Source organism: Gopherus flavomarginatus, chromosome 11, assembly GCF_025201925.1.
Source record: "Gopherus flavomarginatus isolate rGopFla2 chromosome 11, rGopFla2.mat.asm, whole genome shotgun sequence".
In the NCBI taxonomy this organism is placed as follows: domain Eukaryota; kingdom Metazoa; phylum Chordata; order Testudines; family Testudinidae; genus Gopherus; species Gopherus flavomarginatus.
Window position 1 is genome coordinate 14,529,196 of NC_066627.1, and position 14,953 is coordinate 14,544,148.

Here is a 14,953-nt window from a genome sequence, read left to right on the forward strand (position 1 = left end):
TATCTGTCCTTCTCTCATTCCTTCTTCCACTTGTGATGATGATTTTCTATTGACCTTTCTGGACCCCAGATTGAATATGATAGTAGCAGGCTATAAAGCAAACATCAAAAAGTGAACTGTCTTCTTCTTCTTGATATAATAGCAATTTTGTTTAACACTACTCCCTGAAAGCATAATGGAAGTGGCAATTAGACCAAGTAATCCACCATTGTGCAGTCTCTCTCATACAACCAATGAAATTATTGAACACAAATTAGCTGGAAAGTAAGGGTGGTAATTGGTTGAGTTACCTATGATATCACAATGGTCTCGGACTCTTGGCATGGAATGTATTCCTGCCTTACTGTAGCCATACACTGCAGAGGTGTAATTTGTGAAGTCAGAATGGCTGAGAACTTAAAAAATAGGATGGCAGGGAACCACAAGTCCCAGTGATGTTTGAACCTGATGATATTCTGAACAAAAAGAGCCCTCCACCATGCTTGGGGCTGTTTTCACCACTTTACACTGACTCAATAGACACTCTAGACTTCAGAATGACACACAGATGGGCAACATATCTGGAATCTTATTACAGAGCTAGTTAACATCAGATATGACCCATCCTGTTATTGAGTATTCCATTCTATAAAGCTCTTTATGAAGGTAGGTTTATTATAACTACATGACAGATGGGGAAAGGGAGGAATTGAACAGTGAGGTGCATTGATCAGTGTCTCAGTGGCAGGACTAGGAATAGACCCCAGGAAGCTTGATTCCTAATCACGAACATACCTCTTACTACTTTACACAGAAAGTGTATCCATTCCTTTACCCTCTGTGATGAAAGTTAGCATTATTTTTGATCTGCCACATTGAAATTGAGATCTGAATTTTTTTCTTCTTTGCCTTTAAGTAGGCAGATTCCTACTGATATCCTGATGCATCCTAACATAGCTGATACTTTTTCTGACCCACTGCTGCAAATTGAACATAGGTCTCCACTGGACTTTCCTATAACAACGACCAGGCCTTTGTTCTGACTGGTAACAGGTAATTGAAGACGCAGGGATGTGTGCAAATAGTTCCAAGGGGCACAAATCCTTTCCATTGGTAAACAAGGGATCTTCTCTGCCATTGTGCACTCTACAGTTTCCTGCAAGGACTTTGTGCCGTCTTAAAGACAATGGGAAAGATTTTCAAATGTGCCAAAGCACATATGAGAGGAGGGATGATCCAGTACTTATGGTGCTAGTCGGGGACTTGAGAGACGCCAGGATCCATTTCTGCTCTGCCACCAACTGTCTGTACCTAAATCACTTAGGTCCTTTTGTAAATTACACTAGAATCCTATCTGCATCTGTAGGCATCTCAAGTATCTGGTCACCTGTCCATTCTCCATCTGTTAATTGGGCATAACAGCACGACTCAACCTCACATCGGTGTTGTGAGGGTAACTACATGCAGGTGCTCACATACTACAGTGAGAAGATGGCCACACAAGAATCTTTGATAAAAGTTGAACTGATTTTCAGTAGGACTTGCCCTCCTAAATCCCTTAGGTGCTTTTTAAAATCTCCCCCTATACAGCTATCAGTTAAGGATGGTTGAGTTGTTAGGGTAATATTGAGTGAGATCTTATATTGGGGCAAATTAGTGTAGCACTTGCAGTCACTGTTTGAGAATCTGGGCCACAGTTCCCTCAATGGTGAGGGGTTCCAAAACTAGAAGTTGGGTCTAATAATGAGGAATATCAAAGTAAGGTGCTGAAGTGAAAGATCTCAAGAAAACAGGCATCTGTGACTTCAGCCACTTATTTCTGTCTGTTTCTGACTCTGCAGACCTTCAAGGGCCATATGGAGCAGGAGAATGATACCGGTGTCCAGGAGTTCATCCTGCTGGGATTCCCAACCATCTTGGAGCTACAGATACTGCTCTTTGTGATATTCCTGGTGGCCTATATACTAACCCTCCTGGAGAATATGGTCATCATTGCCTTGATCCAGACAAACCATCACCTCCGCAAGCCCATGTATTTCTTCCTCAGTCACCTCTCCTTCCTGGAAGCCTGGTACATCTCAGTCACCATCCCCAAACTGCTGGTGAATTTCCTGGTGGAGAACAAGAGCATCTCCTTTGTGGGATGCATGACCCAACTCTACTTCTTCACCTCCCTCATATGCACTGAGTATGTCCTGCTGGCTTCCATGGCCTATGACCGCTATGTGGCCATCTGCAACCCGCTGCGTTACCCGGCCATCATGAACCACCAGTTCTGCCTGCAGCTGGCAGCTGTCTCCTGGGTAAGTGGCTTCTCCATCTCCCTGCTCAAGGTGTCGTTCATCTCGCAACTGACATTTTGCAGCCCAGGGATCATCAACCATTTCTTCTGTGACATCTCCCCAGTGCTGAACCTGGCCTGCATCGACATGTCACTGGCAGAGACGGTGGACTTTGCGCTAGCCTTGATCATCCTGATGGTCCCGCTCTCTGTGACCATTGTATCCTACCTGTGCATCATTGTCACAATCTTGCACCTCCCCACTGTCCAGGGGAGGAAGAAAGCCTTCTCCACCTGCGCCTCCCACCTCACTGTGGTCATCCTCTTCTTCTCAACCTCCCTCTTTATGTACGCCCGGCCCAAGAAGATCCACCCTTTTAACTTGAACAAGCTGGTGTCGGTCGTGTACACTATTGTCACCCCCATGCTGAACCCCTTCATCTACTGCCTGAGAAACCAAGAAGTGAAGGGGGCACTAAGGAAAGCTTTCTGTGGTGTGATTGCTGTCCACCTGGCCTCTGTTACAGACACAGCCCTCCAAAGGGACAGAGAGTTCCATGCTGGTGGAATATGAGCTCCTTTTTATTGACACAAGCTGAGAGCTGGAAAGACTGAGAGAACCACATGTCAGTCTCTCTCCAGGAACCTCAGTAAATAATCTCCTTTCCATTTTGTATATCCAAACTTTGTCTGTCCTTTACCCACAGGGAATGCTAGTGAGACCAGGGAAAAGACATGGCCTGGGGGGAGCGGATTGGACGATCCCTGGAATTCAAGAGGTGTTCAGATCTGGTGTTCCAATTCCCATCAGTCTCTGGTGTCTATCGTCTGGAGCGGTTGGGAAATTGGACACAGACTGTTCAGTCAGTTCTCCCAAGAGAATGGGTAGGAGACCACTCTCTTGGTACAAGGCAGGAGAGAGCACTGGAATGACCCACAAGGACAATGATGCTTCATGAGCCCTAGGCAAGCAAACTAAGGAAGCTAAAAGATCATTTCCATTTTCTGTGGACCAAGTCTTGAGGATGTTCCTTATTTTGTACTCATGCAAATTCCACTGTAGCTGTCTTGAATAACAGTTGAATAAAAATTGAGTTAGGAGTTGTGTACCTTTCAGGTCAGCATGGATTTCATTCCAGAAGGCAATGTAAAAAAGCCAGCCATTGATATTTTACCACTGAATATTTCAGTTTTAAGAATACCACATTGTCTGATAGAAGAATGGCTAGCATGAATCATTTTGACCAGGTCTAATGGCTGCACAGTTAGGGTTCTTAGATGTTGTAAAGATGGAGTATATGGAAAAAATGTTATGGAAGTAGCATAGGTAAATAGACCACTGACAGAGTTAGACTTTATTGTTAAAGAAAGTGGTTCTTTGATCCTGTACTCCACCTTGCACTCTCACTAATCAACACTATTCCTACTAGTTGAAGCTCAGTTTAGATCTCTATTAGAGTTTCCAGAAGACTTTTTCTCCAACAATCTCAATACACACACACACACACACACACACACACACACACACACAATCTCCTCTCTGCACCCTGTGCAGCTAATTTTTGTCTTCTTCCTTCCTAGCTACTACATAGCCCCTTTGGCTGGTGACTCACCCACATGCTCAGGGTCTAACTGGTTGACGTATTTGGGAATGGGAAAGAATTTCCCCTAGGTTAGATTGACAGAGACCATGGGGGATTTTCACCTTCCTCTGTAGCATTGGGCATGGGTCTGGTTTGAACTAGTGTAAATGATGAATTCTCTGTAACTTGAAGTATTTAAATCAAGATTTGAGGACTTCTGTACCTCAGCCAGATGTTCTCAGCCTGTTACAAGAGTGGATGGGTAAGGGTCTGTGGCCCATAATGTATACAAGGTCAGACTAAGTGATCATGATGATCCCTTCTGCCCGTGGAGTCTATGAGACTATTTTTATGCTCCCCATATGTAAATTCCCCTGTGATTAGATGTGTGGATGAGTTTATTTTAATCATTTTTCTCTAACTATTTTTGTGTCAACCTGGTCCCTTAAAAAAGATTTGTGAACCAGATCAAGTGATTACAGAGGAGGTACTCATGATTAGACGATTTCTTTCTTAGAAACTGGTTCTCCCCATATGAAAACTTTGGGGAACCCCAAGCTCAGAGTGTTGGTATAAAAAGCTTTGCATCTTTATGGTCATTTTCTTGAATCCAGCACAGAGTGATAGCATTAATTGTGCTACTAAGCTGTAAGATGTTTAGTTGCTTGGTCTCTGCGGGGAAAAAAATAGGATTGTATATTTGAACATAGAAACGTGATGAAATTCAGACTTCTGGGGAAACACTTTTTTTTAGTCTTAATTCTTTATGTCCTTGAGTGTCCATTATTTTGGGGAAAATTCTAAGACCTGTGTTAAAAAGGCTGTCAGACTAGCTGATCACAATAACTTTGGGATCTAAGAATCTATAACTGTGTGCAATTTATACAGGATGAGATAAACACATTGGCAACATAGGCCTATGACAAGGGTCCAAACTCCTGGAGTCATGTGATTACCTCCACATATCAGCTTTATGTTTGTTTGCTTGCTTGTTTTTGTTTTGTTTTTCTTTTTATATCCTAGACTCTTGGGCTGGAAATGCTTAGAAAAATAACCTCATTGTAACCAGTGCCACAGCCTCTGCAGAGAAACTGGAACAATAGGTCTGAGAATGAGGAATGTGCCCCTGGTATGCCAGAGACAGTGCCGTCTTTCTGCGCCGACAGAGAACCTGAGCGAATAGTTCTGAGATGGAAAACTGCCTTGTATCTCTCAGTGGGATGTTCTCTCCAAATCCCACTGGTTTGAGGGCCCTACTATTAGAGGGCTTTCCCTTCATCCCCTCCCCTGGTTCTTGTCATGCAGACAGAAAGCAGAAGACCAGAAGTCCAAAATGCAGGCAATGGGATATTTGGTTAGTTTCAAGCAAGCGTATCCATATCTCTGATGCCGCAGAGCCTTTGCCCATGTACCTGTTCTCTATTCTCACTTCCTCCTTCTTAGCAGGCCCAAATATACCTACAGTGCACGCCCGCAGTCCCATCCCTTACAACTTATGGTCAAGTTCCATTTTGGACGGTCACGAATTTGTGGTCTTGGTACCACCTCTTTTGTATCCCATGGGAGGGGCAAAGAGTGAGGTTGTGTACTGGCCAAGACCAGGCTTTTCTTTGGCTTTTTGTGTTTCTTATGACTCCTCCCAACTCCCTTGGCTCTCCTAACTGTTTGCTTGACCCTGGCTTGAGAAAGGAGCCAGGCAACCTTACAGTGTATGCTTGTATATATTACACTCCCACCATACCCTGTAACACTATAAACTCCATCTCTTCTCATTATAGAAAGAAACCCATCTGGCTGGGCCGAAGCAACATACAGTGTCTTTGTTTTTTGTTCACTCATATTAGTAAGGATATAAAAGAGTATCAAAAATCAAACCCAAAAGTCTATCTCAGGCTAACAAACAAGCCTATATACTAACACTCACCAACACCATCCTGTGTGTGGCAGGAGAGGAGGCACGTTGGTTCAGCCAGACAGCAATGGATGATATATTTTGCGACCAGGAAAAAACCAGCCTGCAGGGGAGAAAATAGGCATGAGGCACCTGGACTATAGTTCCCAGGATGCACCATGGCAACATAGGTGGAAACGGGTGAATGCTTAGCTGTCCTGAAATAAAAAGTTTCGGTTTGATTTGACAAACCAAAATAGTTTGATCTGATTTTCCCAAGAGAAAAATCAGAAGGAAAAAAGTGAGCAAAATCAAATTTTCTGACAGAAAATTTTGATTTTGCAGACACGGCATTTCCTGTTGAATAAATATTTGCATTGAAATGTCCTAACCAGTTCTACTCACAACCAAAGATAGTTTCCCACTAACTTAAATGGCAGAGGCTAGGACTCGGATTTTCAAAGTTATCCAGGAGGGCTAGGTGCCCATTGCAATGGGAAATGGGCACTTAAATCCTATTGGCTCCTTTGAAAATTTTTGCTGGCACTGTGTCTGGTATAACAGGGACAAGCCCTCTCCATTCTCAGACCTATTGATTCAGTTCCTCTGCAGATGTCCAGCCCCTGTTCCACATGCAGCTGGTTGCTCTTCTCAAACCACGTCTCCCTGGGGCTACCAAGACAGAAACTCCTGAGTTCCCAGTCTCCTTCCTCATTCCCAGGGTCCCAGCTCCACAACCTCTTTTACACTGCAATAGAGTAGACCTATAAGGAGGCAGGAAGCAGGCTATGGATGGGGATGTTAAGCAAAGCCAATGCACATTCTATTAGTATGTTAATAGACAGACTAATATAGGTCATAGTGCAATGGCCCCTGGAGATTAACTCCTGGTAGGATGTGAATCCCACCCATCAGCCAACCCTGCCAAGCAGCAGTAAAGGTAGGAATTCACTTACTGAAAACAGATAATTCATCTCTATACTTAGATTTATTTTTCCGATGGTACATTCTGAAGTCAATAAATTAGAATTGCAGATTAATAACCTGGGATTTCCATGACAAATCTGCATAGTAAATTTGATCTGGCAAGACATAATGCACCAAATTCTCTCCTAAAGTCAAGGTGATGTTATTTTCAAAGAGTGCTGCAGCAATGGGCTCAAAGTGTGTTTTTCATTTCACAACCAAATCAAAAAGGGAAATGTTATTAGTTACTAAGTTTATTGCGTCATAAAATGTAGAGCAAATGGGCCTGATAATCCATCAAATTACACACACTTTAGGACAGTGTAAATGCATTTACTCTAGTGGAGTGACTTCTAATTTACATCAAGGTGAATTGGAGGAAAATCAGACCCAATGATTTGCATGTGGCTCCTACTGATTTACACCTGGATCAGTGAATGCTCCTGGTTTACACAAATATGGGTGAGATTTGAAACAAAACAACTTGCTTTATTGAGCTCTGTTTCAGACAATTCTGAAGCACTTAGAGGAGAGGAAAGTGATCAGGAACAGTTAGCATCGATTTTCCAAGGGCAAGTCATGCCTGACTAACCTAATTGCCTTCTATGATGAGATAACTGGCTCTGCAGATGAGGGGAAAGCACTGGATGTGTTATTCCTTGACTTTAGCAAAGCTTTTGATGCAGTCTCCCACACTATTCTTGCTGGCAAGTTAAAGTAGTATAGGCTGGATGAATGGACAATAAGGTGGATAGAAAGTCAGTACCGGGCAAATTAGTCGAAACAATAGTTTAAGAATAAAATTGTCAGACACATAGAAAAACAAACTGTTGAGCAATAGTCAACATGGTTTCTGTAAAGGGAAATCGTGTCTTACTATCTATTGGAGTTCTTTGAAGGGGTTAAACAAACATGTGGACAAGGGGGATCCAGTGGATGTAGTGTACTTAGATTTCCAGAAAGTCTTTGATAAGGTCTCTCACCAAAGGCTCTTATGTAAATTAAGCTGTCATGGGATAAAAGGGAAGATCCTTTCATGGATTGAGAACTGGTTAAAAGACAGGGAGCAAAGGGTAGGAATTAATGGTAAATTCTAAGAATGGAAAGGGGTAACTAGTGGTGTTCCCCAAGGGTCAGTCTTAGGACCAATCCTATTCAATTTATTCATAAATGATCTGGAGAAAGGAGTAAACAGTGAGGTGGCAAAAAAGCAAACAGGATGTTAGGAATCATTAAAAAGGGGATAGAGAATAAGACTGAGACTATATTATTGCCCTTATATAAATCAGCGGTATGCCCACATCTTGAACCTGCATACAGATGTGGTCTCCTCATCTCAAAAAAGATATACTGGCACTAGAAAAGGTTCAGAAAAAGGCAACTAAAATGATTAGGGGTTTGGAGAGGGTCCCATACGAGGAAAGATTAAAGAGGCTAGGACTCTTCAGCTTGGAAAAGAGGAGGCTAAGGGGGGATATGATAGAGGTATATAAAATCATGAGTGATGTTGAAAAAGTGGATAAGGAAAAGTGATTTACTTATTCCCATAATAGAAGAACTAGGGGACACCAAATGAAATTAATAGGCAGCAGGTTTAAAACAAATAAAAGGAAGTTCTTCTTCATGCAGCACACACAGTCAACTTGTGGAACTCCTTGCCTGAGGAGGTTGTTAAGGCTAGGGACTATAACAGCGTTTAAAAGAGAACTGGATAAATTCGTGATGGTTAAGTCCATAAATGGCTATTTGCCAGGATGGGTAAGGAATGGTGTCCCTAGTCTCTGTCTGTCAGAGGATGGAGATGGATGCAGGATCTCCCAGAGGATTCGGGGGCCTGGGGAAAAGCAATTTTTGGGGCCCCTTCCATAAAAAAATTGCAATACTGTGCAATACTATATTCTCATGGGGGGCCCGCTGCTGGGCCTGGCACAAATTGACCCACTTGCTCCCCCTCAACACACACAGGCAGCCCTGGGAAAAATAAACCTTCTGCATTTAGGGACAAACCTAGTTTTGAGAAAACTTCTTTACAAGGTATCACGGTTCTCAGCATCAGCTAGTGCTAAAAGGCACTAAAGCTCAGTAAAAGGATTGGACAAATATTTTCAATCAAAACTTCTTCTGGATCGAAAACTAGGGGTTTTTAAAAAAGCAGAAAAAAAATCACGGACAATGCCTGCTTTCCTTCAAAATTTCTTGTGTTTTTTTTAATTGAAAACCTGAAATTAGTCTGCCAAAACCTGAAGATGGTTTGGGGTTTAAGAAGCGTGTGGCCAAATATTTGCTGTTTGCTGTGTTTGGTTGTTTAAAGAAAAAATAAAATTCTGCTTAAAAAAAAATCCAAAACTTCTGAACCACCTCAGCTTGTGACCAAACCCCTGAGGTTATCCAGTCAGAGATTTTTCAAGGTTTCTGATACTCTGCTGACTTCCTTGACTCACATCTGTCTCCATAACTTTGGGTTCATTTAGGGTAGAACAAAAGAACAGCCATAGTGGGTCAAACCAAAGGTCCATCCAGCCCAGTATCCTGTCTACCGACAATGGCCAATGCCAGGTGCCCCAGACGGAGTGAACCTAACAGGTAATGATCAAGTGATCACTCTCCTGTCATCCATCTCCATCCTCTGACAAACAGAGGCTAGAGACACCATTCTTTACCCATCCTGGCTAATAGCCATTAATGCACTTAACCACCATGCATTTATTTGTTTCCTAGAGACTGGCTCCACAGGGTCCCTCACAAACTGGAGACAGTTACTGTGGGTTTGTCTTTAGTATAGCTTATGTACATACTCCATGAACTGAGCATTTGAGCTTGTTTCAGAATCTGGGATGAGCCTATGTTGAGAAAACTGACATGCTCAAAATAGCACACGCATGTGAATGGACACAGGGTGCTAAAATTAAATTAACCCAGGGGTTCTCAAACTGGGGGTTGGGACCCCTCAGGGTCACGAGGTTATTACTGGGGGTTACAAGCTGTCAGCCTCCACCTCAAACCCCACTTTTATAATAGTGTTAAATATCTATTAAAAAGTGTTTTCAATTTATGGGGAGGGGGTTGCACTCAGAGGTTTGCTATGTGAAAGGGTCACCAGGACAAAAGTTTGAGAACCACTGAATTAGCCCTCTGATGCCTCAGGGAATGCAGGGGAGGGGAGTCTCCCTTGGTAGGGTTGGGAAGGATATTGCTGTTCTCATGTGATCCCTCCCCCAGTGGCTAATTTTAAATGAAGCTACCCTCCCCTGACATGAATCTCCCTATGGCACTGACATTAAATATATATATATAATTTGGTATTTGAGAAGTGAAAGGGGTGGTAGCCCTAATGGAAAAGCTAACAGCTTGGCTCTTCTGCAAGCCTCAAACTGCTGAATGAGCTTTAGGGTAAGGAAGGCTGTGCCTCCCAAACAGCCTGGCCCTGCCCCCTAGCCAACCTCCAACCACTTCCTGCCCCTGACAGCCTGTCCTCCCTCAGAATCCCCAACTCATCCTCCTCCTTGTCCTCTCACTGTCCCCCAGAAACCCCCACCACTCCGGGACCCCACCCATGCTCCCTGTCTGCCCCAACTCCTATCCTTCCCCCAACTCACTGAGTCCTGACAGACCCCCAGAATGCCCACCATCCAACGACCCCCCCGGTTCCCTGTCCCCTGACCGACACCCAACCTCTGCCCCCTCCCTATCCCCTGACTGTCCTCAGGACTCCCTGCCCCTCAGCCAACCCCCCCGGCCCTAGCCCCTTACCCCAGTCAACCGGAGACTCATCGCATCCAGGACCATCCCTTGACAGCTACAGCGTGGCTCCGGCGGGGCCTGAGCCCCTTCCCGCTCAGAGCCACATGTTAAGTGGAGGAGCCACTCGGCCTGGAGCTCACAGCCCCGCACCCTTGCCACATGGCTCTGAGTGGGGCCAAGCTCAGGGGCCCCGCTGCAGCTGTTCCAGGATGCTGCTGGATGGGCTGAGGCTCCGGAAGAGGGGTAGAGGTGGGGTCGGGGAGGGAGCCTCAGTCATTCTCGTGGGGGCCCCCGCTGAACCCGGTGCCTGGGGCAAATTGCCCCACTTCCCCCCCCCTTCTGGGAGGCCCTCGATGGATGGCAAGAGAGAGATCACTTGAGCATTGCCTGTTAGGTTCATTCCCCCTGGGGAAACCGGTATTGGCTACTGTAAGTAGACAGCATAATGGGGTAGATGGACCTTTGGTCTGACCTGGAATGGCTATTCTTATGTTGATCATAGGGCTCAACGGGTAGTGGTCAATGGCTCCATGTCTAGTTGGCAGCCGGTTTCAAGCGGAGTGCCCCAAGAGTCAGTCCTGGGGCCGGTTTTGTTCAATATCTTCATTAATGATCTAGAGAATGGCATGGACTGCACCCTCAGCAAGTTCGCAGATGACACTAAATTGGGAGGAGTGGTAGGGTAGGGATAGGATACAGAGGACCCAGACAAATTAGAGGATTGGGCCAAAAGAAACCTGATGAGGTTCAACAAGGATAAGTGCAGAGTCCTGCACTTAGGACGGAAGAATCCCATTCATTGTTGCAGACTAGGGACTGAATGTTTAGGAAGCAGTTCTGCAGAAAAGGACCTAGGGGTTACAGTATACGAGAAGCTGGATATGAGTCAACAGTGTGCCCTTGTTGCCAAGCAGGCTAACAGCATTTTGGACCGTGTAAGTGGGGGCATTGTCAGCAGATTGAGGGACATGATCATTTCCCTCTATTCAACATTGGTGAGGCCTCATCTGGAGTACTGTGTCCAGTTTGGGGCCCCAATCTACAAGAAGGATGTGGAAAAGTTGGAAAGAGTCCAGCAGAGGGCAACAAAAATTATTAGGGGGCTGGAACACATGATCTACAAGGATAGGCTGAGGGATCTGGTATTGTTTAGGCTGCAGAAGAGAAGAATGAGGGGGGATTTGATAGCTGATTTCAACTATCTGAAAAAGGATTCCAAAGAGGATGGATCTAGGCTGTTCTCAGTGGTACCTGATGACAGATCAAGGAGTAATGGTCTCAAGTTGCAGTGGGGGAGTGTAAACAAGCAGACTCACCCCTGGGGCACCTCCTGCTGGTTACTTCCAGGAATTAGCTCATTCCAGCTCCAGAGCACCCTCTACAGGCGATGATCTGCCTGTACTCTGGCCCCCCATCCTTCCCTGGATCCTAGTGTCCTTTCACCTGGGGTGCTGCCCCCTGGCACTAACCTCTCAGTCTTAGGGTCTCCCCTCCCCAGGGGAACCCCCACTTACTATCCCCACCTTGCCTCAGTATCAGGCTACTGCCAGTCATTGTCTAGTCCCACACCCTGGACAGACTGCAGTATCAGCCTACTCATCACTGTCAAAGTTGGGTTTGGACCTGCTGCCTTGGCCTACCCCTGGGCTGCCCTCTGCAATCCCCAGTACCTTTCAGCCCAATACTAGGCCACAGCCTGAGGCTTTCCAGGCTGGAGCTCCCTGGCTCCTCAGCCTTTCCCCAGCCTTGCTTCACTTTAGTATCCTGTGTCTAGCTCCCTGCAGCCAGGCCCTTCTCCCTCCACAAGCAGAAGACTCCTCTCATCCCTGGCTTCTATGCCTTTCTTATAAGGCCCTGTTGCTCAGCTTGGGACGTGGCCCCAGCTGCAGTCACTTCCCCAACCAGCTTACCCTAAAAGCTGCTTTTCCCAGCCACAGCCCCTTCCCAGGGCTGTTATTTAACCCTTCAAGGCAGGAGCAGGGGCAGGGGCATGGGTCGGGGTCGGGGTTGGGGTTGGGTTCGGGGTCTGCCATGCTACAGGGAGGTTTAGGTTGGATATTAGGAAAAACTTTGTCACTAGGAGGGTGGTGAAGCACTGGAATGGGTTACCTAGAGAGGTGGTGGAATCTTCTTTCTTAGAGGTTTTTAAGGTCAGGCTTGACAAAGCCCTGGCTGGGATGATTTAGTTGGGAATTGGTCCTGCTTTGAGCAGGGAGTTGAACTAGATGATCTCCTGAGGTCCCTTCCAACCGTGATATTCTATGATTCCATGACATGACATAGGAGTACTATACATGGGTGATCCAGGTTAACATGGGATCTATCAGTTTCCTTGCCAGTTCACACATTGGTCATCATTACCAAACAGCTACTCTACCTAGGCATCAGTGATCACTAAAGAGCCAGATCTTGAGCTGGTGTAGATACACAGAGATCAGATTAGCTAAGGAAATTTATATTACCTAACAATTTGGATGGAGGTCATTCCTATTATAAGTATATGCAAACATGCACATATATAGAGAGATACTTTATTTTCTTGAATATATTGTATGTTCAGTGTACTGGAACATTATAGAAACAAAGGAATTGCTATACTAAAGAATCCTGTCTCCTATGATGGCCAGTATCAGCTGTTTCAAAGACAGGTGAATTGAATGATAAATCATGGAGAAAATTTATTCCTAACTCAGACAGGCAGTAGCTGACTGACATCCCAAAGCATGAAGCCCTATACATATCAAAGCCATTTTAAAATTCTGAAAATATATTGAAATGATATTATCTAAATAATATCCAGTAGCAATGAGTTCCACAGGTCAACTAGTCAGATAAGTGGAGTGGGAAGCAGAAAAAGAAATAAATAGATAGATAGAAAGATTTTTTTATACTTGCTCCCAAACTAATCCCAATAAAAAATTAACATTTGCTCAAAATTTGTTGTTGTATTGCAAAATTGTTTGACCCAATTGGTTTCATCTGTATGTTCAAAGATAATGTTCATTTTTTCAAACATTTCTTGCTCATAGTCCTTCTCAAAGCATCTTTCACATCCTTGTTTCTGAGGCTGTAGATGAAAGGATTCAACATGGGAGCAAAAAGGGTATAAAAGACGGACACCACTTTCCTTGGGTACAGAAAAGCTAGCCTAGTGGGCTGGGCATACATCAAAGCAGTGGACACATAAAATAAAGTCACAACCACCAGGTGGGAGGTGCAGGTGGAGAAGGCTCTGTGTCTGCCCTCAGCAGAATGAATCCTGAGGATGGTGGAGATGATATAGACATAGGAGACAAGCGTAATCAGTGCAGTGCTCACTATAATGAGGCCGCATACGGTAAACATCACAAAGTTATTGACGAACGTGTCACTGCAGGAGAGACTAATCAGGGGAGGGCCATCGCAGAAGAAATGATCCATCTCATTAGACCCACAAAAGAGTAGCGTAAAAGTGAAGCCTGTTTGCACCATGGAGTTCGCACAGCCACAGATATATGATCCCACCACCAGCCAAATACAAACCCACTTGGACATGGTGATGGGATACCGGAGCGGGTTGCGGATGGCGGAGTATCGATCGTACGCCATGGCTGCCAGGAGGAACCCTTCGGTGGTGAGGAAAAAAGTGACAAAGAAGAATTGGGTGGCACATCCATTGTAGGAAATGGCTTTGCTCCCTGATAGGAAGCTCACCATGGCTCTGGGGGCAATGGATGAGGAGTTGCCAAGATCTAAGAGCGACAAGTTCATGAGGAAAAAGTACATGGGGGTGTGAAGCTGAGAATCAGTTCCAATGATGAGGACCAGGGTGGTGTTTCCCAGCATGGTTATTATGTAAATCACCAGGAACATCACAAAGGGGAACATTTCCATCCACAGACCTCTTCCAAACCCCAACAGGATGAATTCTGTCTCTGCTGTGTGGTTCCCTGCTCTTACTGGCTCAGTAGCTGACATTTCCTTTAGAAAAATAGAACAAGAGAAAAGTTAAAAAAGAATCAAATATAAAAGATATGTTGAAGTTTCTCCTAATATCTCTTGAAATCAATGGAGAATAGTCACCTAGGTGCTTTGGAAAATCCCACTAGGTGCCTAAATACCTTTAAAAATTTGACCTCAGGATTTTTTCTTTTTTTTTCTTTTTTTTTTTTTTGAAGATTTTACTTTGAATCCCAAATTAATCAACCTTTCCCTGGCTGAAGACTCTTCTTGGCTGAGGAAGACATGGGCAAAATCCCCCATGTGCAATACCATTCCTTTATAAAAAGGATTGTAAAAATAGGCTTTTTTACACAGATGAATCTATTCCTTTCCATCTGCAAATCACTGTGTATAGATAGATAGATAGATAGATAGACATGATATATGTTATCAACATTTCTGCTCTTGAGAGACTGCATTGGTTCTAGTTGACACTTTAACATCTGTACGCAATATCCTTCCTCTCGGACACTCAGTGGGAGTTTTGCTTGAGTACTGACAGAGCAAAATCTGAGTAAGAATGTAACGACT

The 14,953-nt window shown here is 44.5% G+C and overlaps 2 protein-coding genes across 2 annotated transcripts; one reads left to right on the top strand and one right to left on the bottom strand.

Moving 5' to 3' along the window:
* The first annotated feature begins 434 nt into the window (after positions 1-434).
* LOC127030842 (olfactory receptor 6B1-like) lies at positions 435-2,834 on the top strand. Its single transcript, XM_050917564.1, has 2 exons — positions 435-551; positions 1,821-2,834. The coding sequence occupies exons 1-2, from the start codon at positions 435-437 to the stop codon at positions 2,832-2,834; spliced, it is 1,131 nt and encodes a 376-aa protein (XP_050773521.1).
* A 10,607-nt stretch (positions 2,835-13,441) lies between these two features.
* Positions 13,442-14,398, bottom strand: LOC127031160 (olfactory receptor 12-like). Its single transcript, XM_050917929.1, has one exon. The coding sequence runs from the start codon at positions 14,396-14,398 to the stop codon at positions 13,442-13,444; it is 957 nt and encodes a 318-aa protein (XP_050773886.1).
* Between the last annotated feature and the right edge of the window lie 555 nt (positions 14,399-14,953).

Bases quoted from the DNA above. Each gene is read 5' to 3' on its own strand.
- LOC127031160 (XM_050917929.1), bottom strand. From the start codon at position 14,398: ATGTCAGCTACTGAGCCAGTAAGAGCAGGGAACCACACAGCAGAGACA.
- LOC127030842 (XM_050917564.1), top strand. From the start codon at position 435: ATGTTTGAACCTGATGATATTCTGAACAAAAAGAGCCCTCCACCATGC. The intron at 552-1,820 runs GCAACATATCTG...CTGACTCTGCAG, and splicing joins TCAGAATGACACACAGATGG to ACCTTCAAGGGCCATATGGA.